Source organism: Astatotilapia calliptera, chromosome 10 (genome assembly GCF_900246225.1).
Source record: "Astatotilapia calliptera chromosome 10, fAstCal1.2, whole genome shotgun sequence".
Taxonomy (NCBI): domain Eukaryota; kingdom Metazoa; phylum Chordata; class Actinopteri; order Cichliformes; family Cichlidae; genus Astatotilapia; species Astatotilapia calliptera.
This window is the reverse complement of record NC_039311.1, coordinates 28,198,639-28,218,754: the sequence shown is the minus strand read 5'-3', so window position 1 is coordinate 28,218,754 and position 20,116 is coordinate 28,198,639. Positions and strand designations below refer to the sequence as shown.

At 39.3% G+C, this 20,116-nt stretch overlaps 1 protein-coding gene across 2 annotated transcripts in view; it reads left to right on the top strand.

Moving 5' to 3' along the window:
- tmem132e (transmembrane protein 132E) overlaps positions 1 to 20,116 on the top strand; it is a 170,128-nt gene that overhangs the window by 104,332 nt on the left and 45,680 nt on the right. For both annotated transcript variants that reach the window (XM_026182493.1, XM_026182492.1), the window contains exons 4-5: positions 6,335 to 6,527; positions 15,356 to 15,499. In XM_026182493.1, the coding sequence (XP_026038278.1) occupies positions 6,335 to 6,527; positions 15,356 to 15,499 (337 nt within the window). The remainder of the gene's footprint in view (positions 1 to 6,334; positions 6,528 to 15,355; positions 15,500 to 20,116) is intronic.

Sequence of the window (20,116 nt, the reverse complement as noted above, 5' to 3'; positions counted from 1 at the left end):
ATTGATCGCGGTCAATGGGTTTCAAATGAATAATGTTCTTGAAAACACTGTGGCAATGCCTCTGTCATTTAATAAGATGTTTCTTAGTTCAGTTTAATAATTCAGGGTTAAACAAGAGAAGCAGGGAAAAGACTCTGAGAACATTTTTAAATGCCAATATTGACTCTTAACAAAGGCTTCAGGAGGACAGGCGAGTACAGTGTTTTGCAAAGCTGCTTCGTCGTCACTGATGTTTGCCCGTTTTTGACTCTGCAAAGGAGAGAAAATGTGTTTCTTAGCACAAAAGGCGTCCTCTGTTGGCCTGTGTACACAAACTGTTTCCACACTCAAGTAAGACTCTTTCAATGAACACAATGCACGGTTTACTTTGTTGGCATGTTTTATGATCCAGAAAAGTGCTTTTTCCTGAGATGTGGGGAAAAGCAGCAGCTGAAAAGCAACTCAACTCAGTTTTAGGAGTTTTTAAGGCCCCAAACTTTAGCTGTTTGTTGGTGTACGTGAGCATTAGGGCTTTTTAAAAAGTCCTTTAATAGAAATAAAGAAACTGGATTACACAAGCGTGTCATAGCTTGTCGAAGGCACGTTTTTCCACCCGAAACCTGTCATTCTAGTCAAACAGCACATGTTGAAGTGTTGTTTTAAATTTTAAGCAAACTTTGACTTTCTTTTAAATGTTCAAAAAGTCATACTAAAGGGCTGTAGTGCCATTGACTTAAGCATGAACCATTTTCAACTCTTTGTTCATCGTTTTTGTTCTCCTGCTTTTGTAACCCTGCCTTGCAGCGCTTTGATCCAATGAACACTCCCTGTTAATCAGTTCAAACAGACCTTTGATCAAAGAACGAAAATCCCCCTGAGCTCTGAAAAAGCCCCGAGCTGCAGCTTTTAAAATATATACTTTGTGCTATACACACAGAACATCATTAAGTTAATGGAGACAAGGCCAGACTTTCTTGAGCCATGGTTTCTCCATTCATTTAGCCCTTTGGTGTGAAATCACACATTTAAGATTTCACCGCCCACTAATATTTAAAAATGCCTTTGTGTTGAGTTTTGTGACTCCATCATTAGCTCAAGTGAGTCATCGTGAATAATTGCATGATAGCGTTAAGAAGGGGAGGTGTCCATGGATCCAAAAAGTCCATCCGGGCTTCCTTTTCAAATGGTTTACATCTTCAAGGAGTCGCTGTGTGGACGCTCCGACACTATCTAGTTTGACTTTTTCATCAGTCTGCTTTTTGTACAGCTGCATTGTTGGACTGTAAGTCCACTTCCCGAAAACCAGTCACATGGTTGTGGTACTTAATATCCCGGACGAGGCTACAAATCACAAAATGTATGTCTTAAATAATTTGGTAGCACTTTATAATAATTTTACACCATTAAGCATCATTAAGTCATTAGTAAGTGCTTAAGTCATCATTTATACAGCATTACTCCTCCTTAGTATTCTATTAATAATACAGATATTATTATGACCATGTTTTTGTGATTACTGTTAAGATGATATAGCGGCAGCGATAGCTGTACATGGTGTAACATTAACAGATGGATAAACATACCTGTATTTATAAATGACACTAAGGAGGAGGAGTGATATATAAATGATGAATTAAGCACTTATAACATATAACATAATACCACATTAATATTTTTTTATGCCTTTAGCTTTTGTTTTGTATAGATGCTGGTTTAAAAACTAGAAAAACAACTAGCTTAATTATTAGTGTAACTATTATTACTATTAGTTTCTCATTTTTCCTTTTATGTATGTATTTATTTGTCTGTTTTTAATGGGCACACTGTACATTAGTAACAGACCTGTAACTCATCAGTATTTCCTGGCTGGATAATAAAAGCAAAATAAAAAAATGGATTTATCATATTAACATACAACATTACACATATTTAAAAAAACAACAACAACATACCAACGATGGCAACAGGAGGACAAAATCATCTCAGTGCCCACAGAACTGATAACTGATTAATACAACCATATCTATAAAGGGCATTTAAATGTTGTATGTATTGTCTATAATATCAGAAATAAGGCAGTATGTTTAGCAAAAAACGGAGTAATCTCCGCGCCTGTAAAATAAAAAAAATGACGATGGTTATTTATTGAAAACCTTTTAAAGTTCTTTTTTATAAAAACTGTAACAGGTTTAAACCATTTAGACCATGTTGTAATATAATAATGAATATGGGAGATGTGTGGACATGTCGTTTTGTTTCTATATAAAGTCAGCCAGAATAAATGTAATAATAAAACGTTTTAAAATTTAAGACTCAAATTAAAGTTTAACTATGATTCGCAGGTATTTGTGATCGTCTACAGCTGGAGTTTGTCTCCTAAAATGTAAATGCTAGGTTCCTCCACAGAATGGCCTCATTTGGTGAAAAACACACACACTGATTTGGATCCCAATTAAAATTGTTAAAAAGTGTTATCTAATGAGGTACACTACACATACACAGTGAGTTGGACGAGTCTGGTTTGATTTAGTTCAGCAGGAGAATTAATTAGGGCTAATATAATTAGGTGTATGTTGTTGTGGTGGACGGGTTACAGCAATGGGAAATCAGGGCATCAATGCAGGACAGTGACAGCACTGACATTTCAAAGTGAACCATCGGAAAATTGTAAACGGGAGAAAAGTCACATGAGTGGGTCTGCCGTGCAGGATTTCCTCCAGAAAAGTAGCTAACGCACACGGGGACATTCATCGGATGAAGACGATTGTTGTAAAAAATGTGTACCAAAACACACTAGAGCTGATACCTGTTCATTGATTTTCTTCCACTTATCTAATTCAGGGTCATTCAGGTGCCACCGGGTGAGAAGCAGGGTAAACACCTGGACAGGTCCACAGTCTATCACAGGGCCAACACATAGAGACAGACAACATTCACACTTACATTCACATCTATGGGCAATTTCAAATCAGCAGTTAACCTAACGTGCATGTGCTTGGACTGTGGGAAGAAGCCATGCAGGCACAGGGAGAACCTGCAAACTCCACACAGAAACACCCCAGGTGGCCCGTGGATTTGAACCAGACCTTGGCTGTGATTTGACTGAGCTGACTGTGCATTTCTTTGCTTTTAAGATTATTTTTCTGTCTGTAATACAGCCAAGCAGAAAATGAAGTGGCATTAACTGGTAAGACAAAAATCTAAAGTGAAACATTAATTTCATACTCTGGAGTTGTTCTGTGGAGTCACGATGCAGATAACAGCAATGTAAGGAGGCAGAGAGGCCATGTTAAGCCATGTGGTAACAGATAGCAGTGCCATAATTCCTCAGATCTGCTCTTTGGATTCAGATCTAAAAACTAATGTCATAATGTCAAGTGAATCTACAGCTCCTTTGAGTCAAAAAATCCGAGCTTTTCTTCTGCAGCTCTCAGCTACAGTTTCATATTTTGCAGTTCACTCATAAAAAAGAAGTATGCCCTCTAACCTAAACCACTGTATTGTGAACACCATTTTCCTTCCCTCCAGCATGGTGGCAGGCAACATAGTATTGAGCGGCTGTACCTGCACTCACTCTAGTGGGCCGTATTGATGACAGTTTGAGTGTGTCACAGACAGACGGAGGTGTTTGTTTTCACTGAGTGATGTCGAGACAAATAGGCTGAGATCTCATCTCGGTGTTCCTGAGAGGAACCTTTTGTGGGCGGACGGTTGTACATGGAGTTTGATCCAGCTTTCATTAAAAGCCTCTCAGCTTGAATGCTGGGATGGCTTTCTGCTTTTTGTGAAGGACAGATAGCTACTGTTTCAGTTTTCGCTAAAGGTGAGGCTTGGGTGGGATGATTCTCGCAGCAGCTGGAAAGAGAATTAATTTGCCTCTTCACCACCAGCGAGATTGTTTAATGTTAGGCTTGTTGAACCTGAGGATTACAAGCCCAACATGTAGAATTTTCATAATAAGAAGGCCGCTGTGGGTCTTGAATCGTTGGCGTGGTTGTGATAGTAAAAAGATAAGCAAAAGTTTCTGGTAGATGGAGGCACAAGGGGTGATGGTGCTCAGATAGTTTGTGTGCATGGCCATGAGAACAATCAGGTTACCTACCAATAGCGATCGATCGGTTAGAAGCAAATCTGCAGCCCATTTAATGACGTCTATTCCAAAGTGAGAGGCAGAACAGAATTTGCAATCTCCTTGCACAGACTCAACACTCAGACCTTTGGATAGAAGGAGAAAGCTGGCGAGATTAGGGAGCAGTGATTGGTTATTGACAAGACCCTTCTCTCTGTTTCATTTAAAGTCAATCCCTGAATAAGTCGTTGTATATGATAACTTAATAAAGTGAGTAGGAAAACCATTAGAAAACTATTATTTCTCAATAATGCCCCCTTTGACACTCTTATATAAGTAAAGGATATAGGAACATTTAAAAACATCTAATATCAGGTTTTTTCTTTAACTGTGCACTGTAATTACAGTACATGCCAATTATTTTGTTCCCTGCCTTTAAGATAGTTCCTTATTTTTCAAAATGTAACCATATCATTAGTTAAAATGAGAAAATTTCAGCACGCTGTCTGCTGATGGCTGGGTGTTAAGTTCCAGTGCGAGACCTCGAGAAATACTGCTGTCGTGTCTGAAATGTTACCGTTAGAAAGCGCTTTCATTTTCCAAGAAACCAAAGAAATTTGTGACTGAGTGCGTGTTTCTTAAATCTAAACTTAAAGTTAGTAAGAAAAACAAAACAATTAGCATAAAAACACAAATTCACACAACAGCAACAACATGCAACATCCTCCCTTTCTCTCTGCAAGGCGGCCAAAGTAGTGCTGGTTGAGAAAGGGAGAAAATTAAAAGGAGATGCAGTTAAAACTGAAAAATAAGTGCCAGTCAGAAACTGGGTGGATCCAGAACACCAGCTGAAACACTGTGTGAGCTGAAGATCAGTTTGAACCGGTCGCAGCAGGTGGCCCCGCCCCCTACCTGAGCCTGGTTCTGCCAGTGGTTTCTTCCTGTTAAAAGGGAGTTTTTCTTTCCCACTGTCGCCAAAGTGCTTGCTCATAGAGGGTCATATGATTGTTGGGTTTTTCTCTGTATCTATTATTGTAGGATCTACCTTACAATATAAAGCACCTTGAGGCGACTGTTACTGTGATTTGGCGCTGTATAAATGAAATTGAATTGAAGTTTTTGGATACTTGTACTTGATGTTTTGATATAAAAACATATAAAAGTATCTCTCTCTCTCTCTCTCTGTTCTAAAAGTATATCCTGATTATTTTATATGACTGCTTTTCTACATGTGTTCTTTGCTGTAATCGGTATATTCCTAGTAAATGTTTGCTACATTTGAAAGATTATTGCTGTTATAAATACTACAATTTACATTGTAATTTACTTGCCAAGTAAAAATAAAAACCTGATATCTGGATATCCCTAAACAGACGGTAGAGTGAGCCAGCAATATTAGCATTCTGCTGGTTTGCATGAGCAGAACGGGGTGGAATAATGACCCAATCTAAACTCATGTTTCAGTCTGCTCCTGGCTATGACCTTTAAGATTCTATAGCATTGTTATCTACCTTGTATCTGTCAGGAAATCTGATGAAGACAGTGAAGGAGCTGTTTATGATCCCGCCGACTGAATGAAAAGTTGCAATAGGGCGTTGTCATCATCGACTATGGCTGACAACTCCTCTGAGCTCTGCTGAATGCGCGACATTGATTTGACTAGAGCAAAAACCAAATCCTAGAGCCAAGATTTTAATCAGAGGTCTTGTCCAGGGCAGCTTTGTGGCCATTGATTCACTGATCCAACCACAAAACTGTGATCAATCTTCAAACAGCTCCTTTCTATTCAAGAGAGAAAAAGCTACGGCCTTATTTTGGAGGTGATCACCTGCTTATGTATATGAATATATGCAGAACTTATATATATGGTGTTCTATTGAAGGTCTACAAAAAGTTCTACTTACAGATATGTAAATGTAGAATCGCTTTGAGTGAAGAACAAATACTGAAACTGCGCCATCTGAGAAGTATCTATTCAGCTCTAAAGCTCTTGGCTGCAGTGTTTCACACGCTGAAGTCTTAATGAATGCATTATTTCTTCGTTTCAACTCAAGGGTAACTTGGGGACAGCGTAAAAAAAAAATTAAAAGCAGTGTGTCAACCACACACTAAATGACATTTTTAATAATTAAGCACTATCTAATCAACAATTTCATCACTGAAAACGAATATGCTGCCAGAATGTCTGCTTATGTAAACTCTCCTGCGTTTGAATATGTTGCTATGAGTAGTGTTTGACATTTACGCTGGGCTCTGTTTGATGGCTGTCTCCTTGCGGTCTGGCAGGGATGTTGTGGGCAATGTCGAGGTGATGCAGCTGGACTTTGAGATGGAGAACTTCACCAGCCTCTCGGTAACCAGAAGGATCAACTGGAACATTGATTATAAGGGACAAAACCCACCACCTGATTCAGAGAAGGTCGTGACAGAACTGACGGTAGTGCAGCGGGACATTCAGGCCATCATCCCTCTGGCCATGGTGAGTAATGACAAATTCATATGGATGTAATTTTTTAAAATTCATATTCATTTTATTTTACTCAATATTATTTAATTTCAAATGCTAGTAGTTTATAGTTAAGCTGTTAGTGAAGGTTTCTGCCTTAAGCCTTTGAAATATAACACATTATTCGGTCACAAAATATTTTTCTAGTAAAACCATCACTAGGTCTGATATTATGAGCCAAATTCTGTGTGGACTATTACATTAGCCATTGTGTGACTTCCATAGAAGCAGAATAATACACTGGTTGGTTTCTTTAAAAGCTCAGTACCCTTGTAGAATATAACTCTGACAATGTGTTAGTGCTGCAACATGCTTATGTAAGGCTCTGAATAACAGGGACTCATTTCTACTACAACTAAACTAAAAGTACAGTGGAAAAAAACACAGCTTTGGTAAATAAGAGACAGTCTGTTATATTGCAAATGAGAAATACATTATACTCTAGATATTTTTGTAAATACTGCATACCAATTTGTAAGTACTGGTGCACAAAACAGATGTTTCACTTTGTTACTGTTAAATAAAACCGGCTGTTACAGTCACCAGTATTTTACGGCACTTCAGTGATTTATTTAAACAGGAAGAGAATGTATAGAATAATCTACACTTTGGAATGCTAATCAGTTACAGTATTCAGTTTTGTTTATATAAAATGTTACATTACTGTACATTTCCTGTGTTTTTCTAGCAATTTTTTTGCAGGATTAGTCATTTAACAGTAAAAAGTAACCGTACAGTACAAGATTTTTACGTATTTCTTCTGAAAAGTCTAATAGCCATTCACTTTCTGCTTCCTTGCAAACCTGACTTAATTTTTAAGATTTTATTTTTTTAATACTATTTTTCCTTTTAATCAGCACACAGTCATTCTTCAGCAGGTCTAGTTTCAGTATACAATGTGTGCAGAGCATTCTGCACACAGACAGCTTGCCATTGCACATACATCCAATCAACACCTACGCCGTCTGCAGCGACTTACTGATTGTTCAGAGCCGACCAGTCCAAGTGTCCATTACTCTTCTAATCTAGACTCTTCCTTTTTGCCTTTTGAAAGGTGGCAATTATTGAGCGTTGTAAAGATTATGGAAGCAAAGAGAAATTAACCAGCCAAGCAGTGCTGAGAACATCCAGCTACACCTGCCTTTGTACTTAACTCTTTTGTGGTTTTGACGGAGTTGTTTAGCGTATTGAAATCCGCTATTTTTCCAGTAATGAAACCGTATTGTTCATGACGCATAATACAGCAGACTGCGTGGAGCAGTAAATGTCTAAGAATTGCTCAAAGCTTTTTTCTGAGGATGTTTGCATATTCATAGGAGCGAAGGCCATCAACCCTTTTTCAAACGTTAAGCTGTTCTACCAGTACAACGTTAGCTAATGTTTTCTCTTACAATACAGAAAATATGCTTTTAAAAATATTTTAAGACATAAGAAGGAGCTCTACACTGACAACTCCTGAGGCTTTGTGCTTCTAATAACAGCTCTTGGTTATCTGTTATATATTTGCATAATTACAACAGTTCTGCATCTAAAGCTCCATTAAATATACTTGAGCTGCAGTTATGACTTTGTGTGCTTCACATCTGTTGCAACATAAGGTTCGCTTAATATCTCTGGGCTCCTTGATATTTGGGATTAGCATGCATCTTGCACCCAGATGTGTTTCGCTGCATTGCAGAAATAGATTTCTGCCTATATGGCTTTGCCCTGTAAAATGTGCAATCTAAACCAGGCTGCATGGAAGAATTTGCCACCTCTACTCTCTCCTCGCTTGGTCGAATTGTTTATTGTAATGGCTTTCAGTTGCAGTCGCTAAGCGCAGCCATCATGTAAATGCTAAAAGGAGGCATTCTTGTCATTTTATTATTTTAGTTGTTGTGGAATTTCATGGCCATCGCTAAAAATACTTCCCTGCTTGTGTTTTCAAACTAAAATGAAGAAAATGATCTGTAACAAATTGCACAATGAGACCAGTCAGGCTTGATCAATTTAAAACGTCTTCACATCAGTGGAATTTAGAGTGCTTCCAATTAGTCTATCAAGGATTGCTTGTTTTTTAGGTTTTAGCCTAAACCTAAAAAACAATTATTAGCAGGCAACATTTACTATTTCCAGATGTCAGGATCCAATATGGTCACCTTGAAAAAGGAGAGTATCTTGTAGATAGGCTTTTTTTTCATATCAAAGAGTGAGAGTGATGACCCTTCTGGTCCAGATAGAAATGTAACACACTTTCAGAACCGATGATAGAAACTATGCAAACTGAAAACAGGTGGGTCTATCAGAGCAAAAGGAGAAGTCCAACTGATCGTCGCAGATTCTTAAGTAGCTTAAGTTTAGCTCCTCTCCCCTTGAAGGTCTCCCCCTCAGGCAGCACAGAGGGGCTTCCAGCTCCTCTTCCAGCCGTGTTTAGACAACTCTGTAGAGGTCCTGTTCTCACCACTCACGTGATTGCGTGATTTCACCATGGACATCAAACTTGTGCTGAAAGCAAACATCAACTTCTGTGTCAGACTGACACAACCTTCATGTCGAGGATCATTACCGGTGATGAGAGTTGGGTCTCCTGCTATGACCCAGAGACCAAACAGCACATGCCACTAGCAGAGACTGCAGTGTCCAAGCCCGAAGCCGTCACATTAGGTCAAGAGTGAAAGCAGAAGCATTTTTTTTTGTTCATCTTTAAAGGGTCGAACCGTCACATCTGTGATAACGACCTCAGCTTTGGGGCAACCTGCCCCATTGCTGCAGCTTTGCTTTCTTACCCTGAAATTATGCTAAGGCTAAATAGCTCCCATTTCGACACAATGGAAGAGATCCAGCATGCATCATAATGCAGAATACTGCAAGTGGTGCAAAAGTGCACTGGCAGAAGTTCAGGAACAGGACAACATAAAAGAAGTTGAGGCAAGTTTTCATGAAACTTTTTATTTGCCGCTAGTTCCACATAGTGGTGATTGTTTGTGTTTTCAAAGTCGCTGTGGTTATTTGGGGGGGACATGAGTAATTTGCTGGCTATGACTGATTGATGGTGATGGTTATGAACGTTGAATTCTCAGCACCGATCTGACCCTGCAGCAGGTGCATGTTTCTCCAGCCCTTAACAGGAACATCGTCTAGCAACAAAGTATAAACAGGATGATTTTATGACCAGATTGCAGAGTAACTATCGCAACAAACATGAACACCGCTGCATATTTATCAGTTCAACCAATGTGTCCCAAGGGCTTTTTTATTAGCATCTCTTTGCTGCCCAGGTCAAGGTACTAAAATATTTAGAGCGGAAACTAATTATGTTAAGAGTACAGTGGTCAAAGAAAAACAACTCTAATGATATAACAAGAATCTGACTCTGATATTGCACATCTTTCTTCATCTTCTTCATTTTTCTGTACTCATTTTAAGCTTCGCCACAGATGCAGATCCACTAGCACTTTTCAGCTGGTGGCAAACGCCCACTTATAGCCTGTAGAACAAATCGGCTCTTTGTGAAACTGTGGATATACAGAGGCGGGAGGCGGTTCTGTCCCTAAAATACAAAAATGATGCTTCTTGTGTCACAAAGCGACAGAGATGAATGTCTAGAGTGGAGTCACGAACAGCGAACGAGGAGCGAGAACGGCGAGGACGAAGAATGAAGAAGAGCGTCTCACAGAGAGGTGGACGTCCCCGGGTTGTGTGCTAACTACAGCTCACCCGCTGCCGATGAGAGGAGGAAGGGGGAGGAAAAGGGAGGAATTACTGGTGAATTTAAAGTGTCAAAAGTGAAACAATTCCAGGGTGGTAAGGTTAAATCAACCCCGGGGCTTATTGCACATTTTGAGCCGCTATTAACACCAAACCACTAAAGCCCTCTTTCACATGACTTTTTTTTAAGAGAGAGAACTGGCAGGACGATGCAGAGGAGGGAGTAACAGTTATGCCAGATTCCCTCTTCCATTAGCTGCTCTCTGCCACAGCATCGGCCAGATGTTAAATAAAAAATGATGTTTTGCGTTGCACAAACTCTAGAGCTTCAAGTCATGTGTTATTTTCAAATGTATACGCTTGTGCATTTATAAAGACACACATCTGGCAAAAAGTATTTGCTTACATTATTCAAAGGCAGCTAGAGATGGTAATAGTTGAGCATTTTTTGTGGACTCACACGCAAAGTAAACCCAGACCTCTGTGGGCATTTGCAACTAAGATGTGTAGAAATGGGTTGTACAACGTCTGTAATCACAACTTAGAGGAAACTGACATTACATACACACACATAAACACACAATCATCTCAAACAGAACACATTTTATAAAGTTATAAAATTGTAAAACTAAATATTACAGAATTTTATTTTATTTTATTTTTTTAAAAGATTATTTTTCTTGATTTATTTGGTTAAATTGGGAAACGTTCACTAACAGGGGACCTGTTATGCTTATTTCCAAGTTGACAATCTTATTGTTGGATTCTACTGGAATAGATATGCACGATTCAAAGTTGCATGATGCCAGCTCTGTCTTCTGGTTGGTTCAATTCAATTCAAAATTGTTTTGTACAGTTGCTTCACAATCGGTTAAAAACAAGAAAAAACACTAGAGAAACAAATACAGATAAATGAGAAGACAATGAATTAACAATTTAAAAAAATAAATAAAACATGCCTGATGGTTCTCATACTGAACTCGAATTAAAAGCCAAAGTAAAAAAGTGAGTTTTAAGACGCGATTTAAAAGACTGAATAGACTCTGAAGTAGGAATCTCCTCTGGCAGATTATTCCAGAGTCTGGGTGCTGCTACTGCGAAGGCCCGCTCTCCTCTACGCTTCAATCGAGACCTTGGTTGTGCTAAGAGACAATCTCGGTGCTCTTTTGGGGTCATACATGTTGAGGAGTTCGTTTAAATAACCGGGCGCCATATTATTTCAAACTTTAAAAGTAAGGTTGCCCCTCACAAGCAGCACGTGGTCTTGATTTGATACAGGCAGAGCTACAGTTCTCGGATGACGTTTTTAGAGATATCCTCCCTCTATGACATGAAAAAAATAATCAGGCTTTAGCCCAGTTGATATTTTTTTACCTGGGCCTAATGATGTCGGGTGCGCCAGTTTGAATTGTAGTTTTGTGCTTTTAAAGTCACAAAACTAATCCACTTGTGTTCAGTAAGATGACAACAGCATTTTTAATGTTTGCCATGGTGTATTTAAAAAACGGTTTCACTGCTTCCTGAAGAACTTGATAAATAAGTGAAACAATAGCCGAGCAAACTGATGACTGATCGTTGTTCTCTCTTGAATTTAGGTAAGTATAATTAGAGATCCCATTGCAGCACACATTTACTGGTAAAGTGTCTCGTGTTTTGTAATATTTACCAGATGCTGGAACAGCAAGGAGAGCTTAGGGAGGATGTCTTTCAATTAGGATTGTCCCCTAGAGTCCAGTCAGTTATCCAAGGTGGTCTGGTGTGCTTTGCTTCCCATAAATTGGCCCCACACTCTAAGCTAATAAAAAAAAAAGGCTGCTTTTCATGCCTGATGCCTTAACTTCAATAACAAAAACAAATCAGTTCTAATGCTAGAATTTGTTGAACACATTTTTTTTTTATTCCAAACAAAAGGTCTTTGAAATAGATTGTTTAATCATGGGGTTTTACTGGGATGAGAACATATTTTTGGTTAATACAACTGCCAAAAAGCATGCTGTTCCCCTAATGGTTCAGATCCTTTTAAAAGGATATAAATGCATGTGGATAATACAGATACAAGGAATAAGGTACTAGCAAGAAACTAATATAGATTTCTAATAGAGGTCAAAGAGGACCTAATAGACTTTTCTTTAAATATAAAAGAACAGAAATAAAAGCTCCACTCATGAATCTGTTATGATGCTATAGTGAAGGCATATCTTTAATATGGTTATCTCTGTGAGCTACATCTCACCCACTGGCTGTTCAAACCTTCTGTTTTTGAAGGGCAGCCAATTACTAACAAGACTGATGTAAACGGACAGAGAAGGAAACTCATGTTTTGTTTCAGAAAGTACAAAAACTTAAAATAAATAAGCATTATTTTTGGTTACTGTGAATCATAAAAAGGCTTCTCTAGTACCTTCAGTAATACCTAGTGTAATATCATGCAACTACTTCATTAGGTACACGTTGCTAGTACTGGATTGGACCCCTTTTGCCTTTTGAAGCCAAAAGGAAGCAATGAAAGCCTTAAATCTTCATGGCACAGATTCACCTGATCAGAGATTTTGGTGCATATTGACATGACAGCATCACACAGTTGGTGCACATCCGTGATGTGAATCTCCCATTCTACCGAATCCCAGAGATGCTCTTCTGGACTTGGATGTGGTGATTGTGGAGAGTGTTAACTCATTGTCGTGCTCAAGAAACCAGTTTGAGATGATTTGAGCTATGTGACATGGGTTGGGTGTGCTGTAGGTATAAAGGGATGAACTTGGTCTGCAGCAAATTTGGGTAGGCTGTGGTGTATGATGCTTATTTAACCTGAACATCAGGGGCTCAAAGTGCTCCAAGATAATCTTATATTGTCCAAGTTTGGTGAGGTGATGTAAATGTAGCCTCAGTTTCGTGTTTTAGCTGACAGGAGTTGTACACAGTGTGGTCTTCTGCTACTCTAGTCCATCGACTAAGACATTTTGTGCATTCAGAGGTGCTCCTCTGCATACCTTGGTTGTAAGGAGTGGTAATTGGAGTTACTGCTGCTGGCCATTCTCCCCTGTCCTCTGGCATTAACAAAGCAGTTTCTCTCAGAGCAATGCCGGTTGTTTGGCAGTTTCTCTTTTTTGGTTAATAAAATTGGCAAAAAGCAAAAGGGTTTTCTATCAGGTAGCACTCAGTGAAGTTACTGTTTTCTAACTCTAGTCAAGAAAGTTCTTGAAAGTTCTGTACTTGTTCTTTTTTTGCTACATCAATGATTCATGATTGAACTTTGATGGAAACGCTCACTGTTAAAGAAATGATACTATATATATATGCGCTTGCAAATCCTATTTCGTAGAGACTAAAGTACCTTGCTCTTTTGCAGTCTTAGCTGTCAATAGTCAAGACTGCAGAAGTTTATTTGTTAGTCTGAAACCCAAATAAGGACGCTGTGAATACTAGTCAAGCTCTCATCCAAATGAAGCACAAATTCTAAAGATGAGTTTGTTAACTTAGTTTGTTGCTTAGGCTGCTGCCCCCGCGACCCGGCCCCGGATAAAGCGGATGAAGATGGATGGATGGATGGATGGAGTTTGTTAACAGTAAATGCAAATTAACTCCCATTTCCACTATTTTTGAGCGGGCTGGTATTATGCAAGGGGCTCTGGTCTCAGGAAATGAAAGTTATCGGGTATATTTTTATGCACAGATTTGTACTGTTTCTGCTCTGATTTAAAGTGGAAATGTCCTTACTAATGTAAAAGAAGCCAAAAAAAAATCATGCCCCATAAAAAGTGACAGTGAGGCTGTCGCGAGTTGTATTAATTTCAAACATTTTCGGTTTTGATTAAAAATGAGCCAGCAGACACACAGGAATGACGTTCTTTTAATTCTTACTTCTGTCCTCTTTTGTGTTTGCCTTGGTCTAGATCTGCGAGTCAGAGTGTAATGAGTTGACAATTCTGTCTGATAGCAGACTGATTTTATCTCTGGTTGTGCCTATCTAAGGCATGAATTCATTTTATGATTAATTTAAGAACTGCTTGTGTGCTCACATGTGTTCCAGCGAGATTTCTGCTCATGTTCTGGGATGATGTTTGGGGGTTTTTTTTTCTTTAGCACTTATGTTCATTTTTTTGAGGCTGCATGAAAACAAGAGAGACGTTAACTAATTAGACAGCAAACTAGCAACAACACTTCTAAACTTGAATAAGAGTGTCCAACGTGTGTGAAAGAAATGCCTTAATATAAAGCCGCCCACTCCTTTCCCTTTCTGCTTTCTACATTTTTCCTGTGTGCACCAGAGAAGAGGCAGCTGAATAAAACCTATGGAATCATGGCACAGATTTGCAGCTGTATCTGTATCATTTTCCTATTTTTTCAGGTAGTCTTTGTGTATTTGTTGTTTATGATCAAATCAAACACCATCCCAGCAGTTCGACTACGGTTGACAGATTTTTGATAATATGGGCAACTGAGACATTGCCCTATGCTGATTCAAATTCTAATTACCCTATACTTTCTCTCCTTTACCCGCATGGCTGTTGATTCAAACTAGAATAATCATGTAGCCTGTTGAATGGACAATGAATGAACAAAAATGGATGCATTAGGCCTGAATAAATGAGCTTTTCTGTCATACGTCCTCCCATTAAAAGCTATTTTAACACATTGCTCTGAAATCTCACACTGACAGCAGCACTTTCTCTCACTTTTTCCAGAGTAATTAGGATTTCAGTGACGCATCCAAGTGTGCCTTAGACTTGTGTGTTCCAGCTAGAATTGCATAAAGGTTAGGTCCGTCACAGTGCATCAGTACAGTAAATGTCTTGTTTGTCTGAATTTTTTACTCGAGGTTCTACAAAATTGGGGGGGAAAGAGGTGGTTATTACTTTTCTGTCCATTTCATCCCCATTTGGAAGAAAAGTGCGCAGAAATAAAAATGTCAGTTGATGAAATCCAATGAAAGACGTCTCAGTATAGAGTAATGAGTTCTGCTCCGCCACTGAGAGTATCACCTAGTAGGCACAGGAGCCCTGATGGTAATGGCTTTAAATGTGGACATGAGTAATACTGATGAAATATCAAGGAAAATCACTCTCTGCCTCTCACTGTTTCGTGAATGCCATGTCTATTTTTTGTCTCCGTAGGACACCGAGATTATCAACACGGCCATTCTGACCGGACGCACTGTGGCCATTCCTGTCAAAATGGTCTCGATTGAGATGAACGGGGCAGTCACTGACGTCTCGGCTTTCGTGCAGTGCAAGTCCTCAAATGAAGACATTGTTAAGGTAGGTTAAAAGTGATCTCCTCTATCCGAAAGATGCTTCCATGTCACTGCAGTCGCAACATCACGAGGAAGCTTCATTTTCGGCTGCTCAGTAGGAAGTATTGATTTGATTCTTAGTTTATTCATTGTGTTCTTTGTATGGTATCGCCACACCTACAGCATGTGTGGGAAACACTTCATTCATTGAGATCGGCTTATCTGATGTGCTGAAGTACAAAGCCCATCATCTCTTCTTGTTCTCTTAAATGTGATGACTAAAGGAAAATAATAAACAACGTCCCGGGATGCAGAACAATCTCACGCGGGAATCCAAGCTGCGAGTGCAATATCAAATCTCGTTTGTTGATTAAATAAATTAAATTGGGATCACAGCAACTTGCAGAGCACATTAGAGGCTTTGATTACACAGTTGTTATTTTCTCCACTCAGTTACAGTCGTAATAGATTGCTCTATAGGCAGATTGCATAATTGTATAGGCAGAGCAGTGAAGTGTTGCGGTGCCGTTTTGCACCGTTGATCAAAGTGATGGTGCAAGGGGAGATGTGACCTTCGTGGAAGTAAATAATGTGGGTTTTTTTCCACGCAGATACACAACGGTGCAAACAGTTCAGCTTGGATGTGGTCCCATATGCAACTTTTAATGAAGTTGTACTAATAATTATGAATGTAGTTTTAATAAATGAAACCAACAAAGAGGTTGTGTGAATTTAGAAGAAAAGGGAAAGAAAGATTAGAGAGGACTGAATGTGCTAACTCAAAAATATCTCAGTACGCAATAAAGCAGTCCCCGAGGGCACAAAAGTCTCATGTTATGAGGGACAAATGAGATGAATCAAATACAATCAACCCCATTCGGAAAGTCTTTTGTCCATCCGTGTGTATAAAAAACTATTTATGTAAAAAGGGAAAACAAACTAACATTTTTAATTAAAATAAAATCGTTTGCCTTAGTTTTAGTTTTCACTGTGAGCCATGTCCTCATGTGTCCCTGCCAAGTAAGGTTTCTCATCAATACAAACATGTAATACACAAATAGCAGCGCAGAGATATTTCAACTGCTTCACCTACGGCTGCCTCGTGTAAATACACTAGACTTGGAGGGAAACAGCCATCAGTGAGCAGCAGGTCGCAGTGTAATAAGCTTTAACTGTCTGGATTATTGTTCTGTGGTACTGTGTGTGTGTGTACACATATATATACAGTACATGTGTAATAATCTTCTGCATTTTTTTTTTTTTTTTAATGGCTTTGTGATCACACGTTAACCCGAAAGCTCATCTTTTCTTTCCTCAAAGGAAAGTTATTTCCTGTTGGTGTGTTGAGATGCAATATGAGGTTGATGTAGTTATCTGCCACCGTATTTTTCGGACCATAAGATGCACCGGATTATAAGGCACACTGTTGATGAACGGGTCTGTTTTCATACATAAGGCACACCGAATTATAACGCCCATTATGCGAAACAAGCATTAGCATTCATCCTCCAGCTTCACTGTTTATGTTATGCTAACATAGCTGTGTTGCTAGCGATCATGTAGCACATCATTATATACCAGCTAGCCCAAATTCAGTAACCCTACAAAAGTCACTGCTGTTTAGTTTTCTGTCTTTGTTTAAGTTGGAAGTGATAGCAGAGCTGTACATTTAAATTTTTTCATAAATCTCTCAGTCAGAACATGCTATATCATGTTTAGGTGGAAGCTAGCAAGCTAACTTCCTGCTAACTTCTAACTTTGTTAAATTTAATGAATTCTGTTTTCATGGATGCCTGAGTGTTAAACATAATTGTTATGCCTGGTAAAGCAGCAACACTGATCATTTTATTAAAGATGCAAGAATTTAGATAGTTTTTAACTCTCAGTGATGTCGCAGTGTTCGTTTGACTTTGGGATCTGAAGCGGACGGAGTTTTGGACCCAGATTACTTCGCAAAGCTCCTGACTACGGTAGCTGTAATGCTCCGACAATCCATCAAGCGGTTCAGCTTCGTAGCTTACCAAAGTCGTACTAAAACATTTTTTGACAGAATTTTGAGCGCCGTGTACCACATAAAATCCAGAATTCATACATAAGGTGTACTGGATTATAAGGATTTTAAGTGCGCCTTATAGTGCGGAAAATACGGTAATTATGTGACAGTGCTTTTCAGGCCATGTTGCAGCAAAGTAATGTTCCCCAGTCAGTCAACCAAAAGTTTGCTAAAACAGCTTGTTTCTAACAGCCTCATGAACATCCAAAAAAAGGATTACTGTGAACCGTGAATCACATGAAGCTGCTCAGGTAGAATCAAGAATAAAAAGTACGAAGCTGGAAATCTCCGTAACAGGTCCCCTTTAAATATGACCGCATTAATTTCCTTCTATTTCAAGAATCCATTCTGTGCAGAAGTGTCTTTTGTTCATTGAATAGTAAAACTATCATATCCATTCAGACTAATGAAATCCTTTGCAGCACTTTAGCAGCTCCTGAAGGTCAAGTGAGGCAGGTTTGATTACGGATTTTACAGACTGAGGCCATGAAGCAGAATCAGACGCCGGCTTTTATCACATCAGCTGGGACTGGTCGGTATCTGTTCTTTTTAACAGACCCGTATCTGTCCAATATATTTTCACTCTGATATACCGGACTAACTAATGTTAGCCACCTCACACGTTCCATGCTATCTTGTAAATAAATTGGTCCCAATTAATGGCTTGGATGCTTGAGGGAGAATGGATTAATTTATGGCTTTCCAGTAGCGACTTGTTCCTTAAAGGTGGGAGGGGCTCCAGTGGCGGTGCATTGTTTTGTATTGTACTGTCACTAGAAAAGAACAGGTGTTGCTTGGGGACGACTGGCCTCAGCTTGTCATTTATCATTTTTCATTATCCTTTAAAGACAAGGCGCTGGGCCATGTGATATTGAGTGGGCTTGCTTCAGTGATCCTGCCATTGAACGTTCGAGGCTAATTTAAAACGAGCCCTTCAAGCCCAGGAAACGCACGAGTCATGACAGTTCAATAAAACGAGCCGCGGAAAGCAGAAATAAGAGACTCACGCTGTGCCTGATAAAGGTCCAACACTCCATTGTGCTGTTGTTGTTTTTAATACCGCACACATTAATCTCGTGCCAAAAGTAATGCCAATCTTTTCTAATCACATTTTCTTCTTTTACTTCAGACATTCTAGTTCTTTCCAAAGGTTCGTCACAGCCCCCATAGCCTCCTGACTTAAGACTGCAACTGAAACAGCAGTTAAACTAAAGTTATTTCCGAGACGATGTCTCCGAATGAGCCTTTATTTTCAGGCAAACGCTCATTTGGATATTTGCCAACCCCTCAGGCTGTTGTCGTTTTTTTTCCAGCTTGAGGGTAAAAATAGGTGAGAGGCTGTCATTTTTCTTTACAGACACTTTTATTTCTTAACTCTTTGGCAGTAACTAAGGTGCAGCGAGCATCAAGAGCCTGTGGCAGATAAGCCAACCTGCATGTGCACAGTTGTATTTGTGCGCATGTGCAGCTGCAGGAGTAATTATTCAGGTACCTTAGTGAGACAAGGTGGGACAAAATAAAGGAAAAGGGGTTAAGGGAGTCTGTTAGGAGGTCTGAGGAGTATTTGACAGCCACTCACCGACCATCCATTCCTGTGCCGTTGTGACTCGTATTCCCCGTCTGAGGCCACAGATAAGACCTTGAGCCTACACGTCATATCTCACGCTATATAGCGTACCATCCTCCCAGCTTCACTTCCATATTAGTCTGATGTACTTACCTTTAGTACAAATTTAGCTTCCAAAGGACAAGAAAAAGGCTTATAAAATCAGAAATCACTGCTTGCCCTTTCTGCTGTGCGCGTGAACATCCTTGCAGCTCAGGTTGGAGTTTGTTTTAACAACTTGGTGGGATTTGGCTCTTAAGGAGATGTTGTGGTCCTTGTTTTTGGTTGAGCTTCTTAGCGCTCATTAAGGCTCATCCTGTAATGATATTTTTCACCAAAAAAAAAGTGCTTTCCACTTGGGGAATTATCTATGTGATGATGTACCTGTGTACAAATTCAGGTCAGTAATATAATGCTTGTCCAAGTTTAATGTGGCTAAAACTGACCGACCTGCACAGAGCCGTGACCTCCACCCCAAGCGAGACCTCTGGGAACTGAACGCTGGCTGTGAGCAAGTTTGCTGACCGCAGGTCGACCTCACTAATGCTCTTATGGCTGAGTAGAACCAAATGCCTGCAGTCAGGTTCCATCCTCTGTTGGAAGGCTTAAAAACAGTAAAGTGGAGACAGACTGGCAGATTATGAATTGCTCTGGATTTAAATGTCTTACAATTCATGGCAGGAGCACAAGGTTTTTGGAAACAGTATTTTTTTTTTTTTTTTTTAAGATATGCAGGGTGCATTTTAAAAGTTCTGCCTACACTGTACAATTCAGATGAAAGTAACTTTTCAGTGTTGCGAGGCTGAAGTGAAGACTCGTCTGATTTGATATGCAGGCAAAAATTTCTGTGATGTATTCTGCCTCAAAACCTCTGCAAATAAAACCAAACTACTTGGATGACTAGAGTTGAGTTCTTCTATATTAAGAAGTCCATGTTTACTCATTACTTCTTGCATTATGAAAAATATATTAAAAAAAAGAAT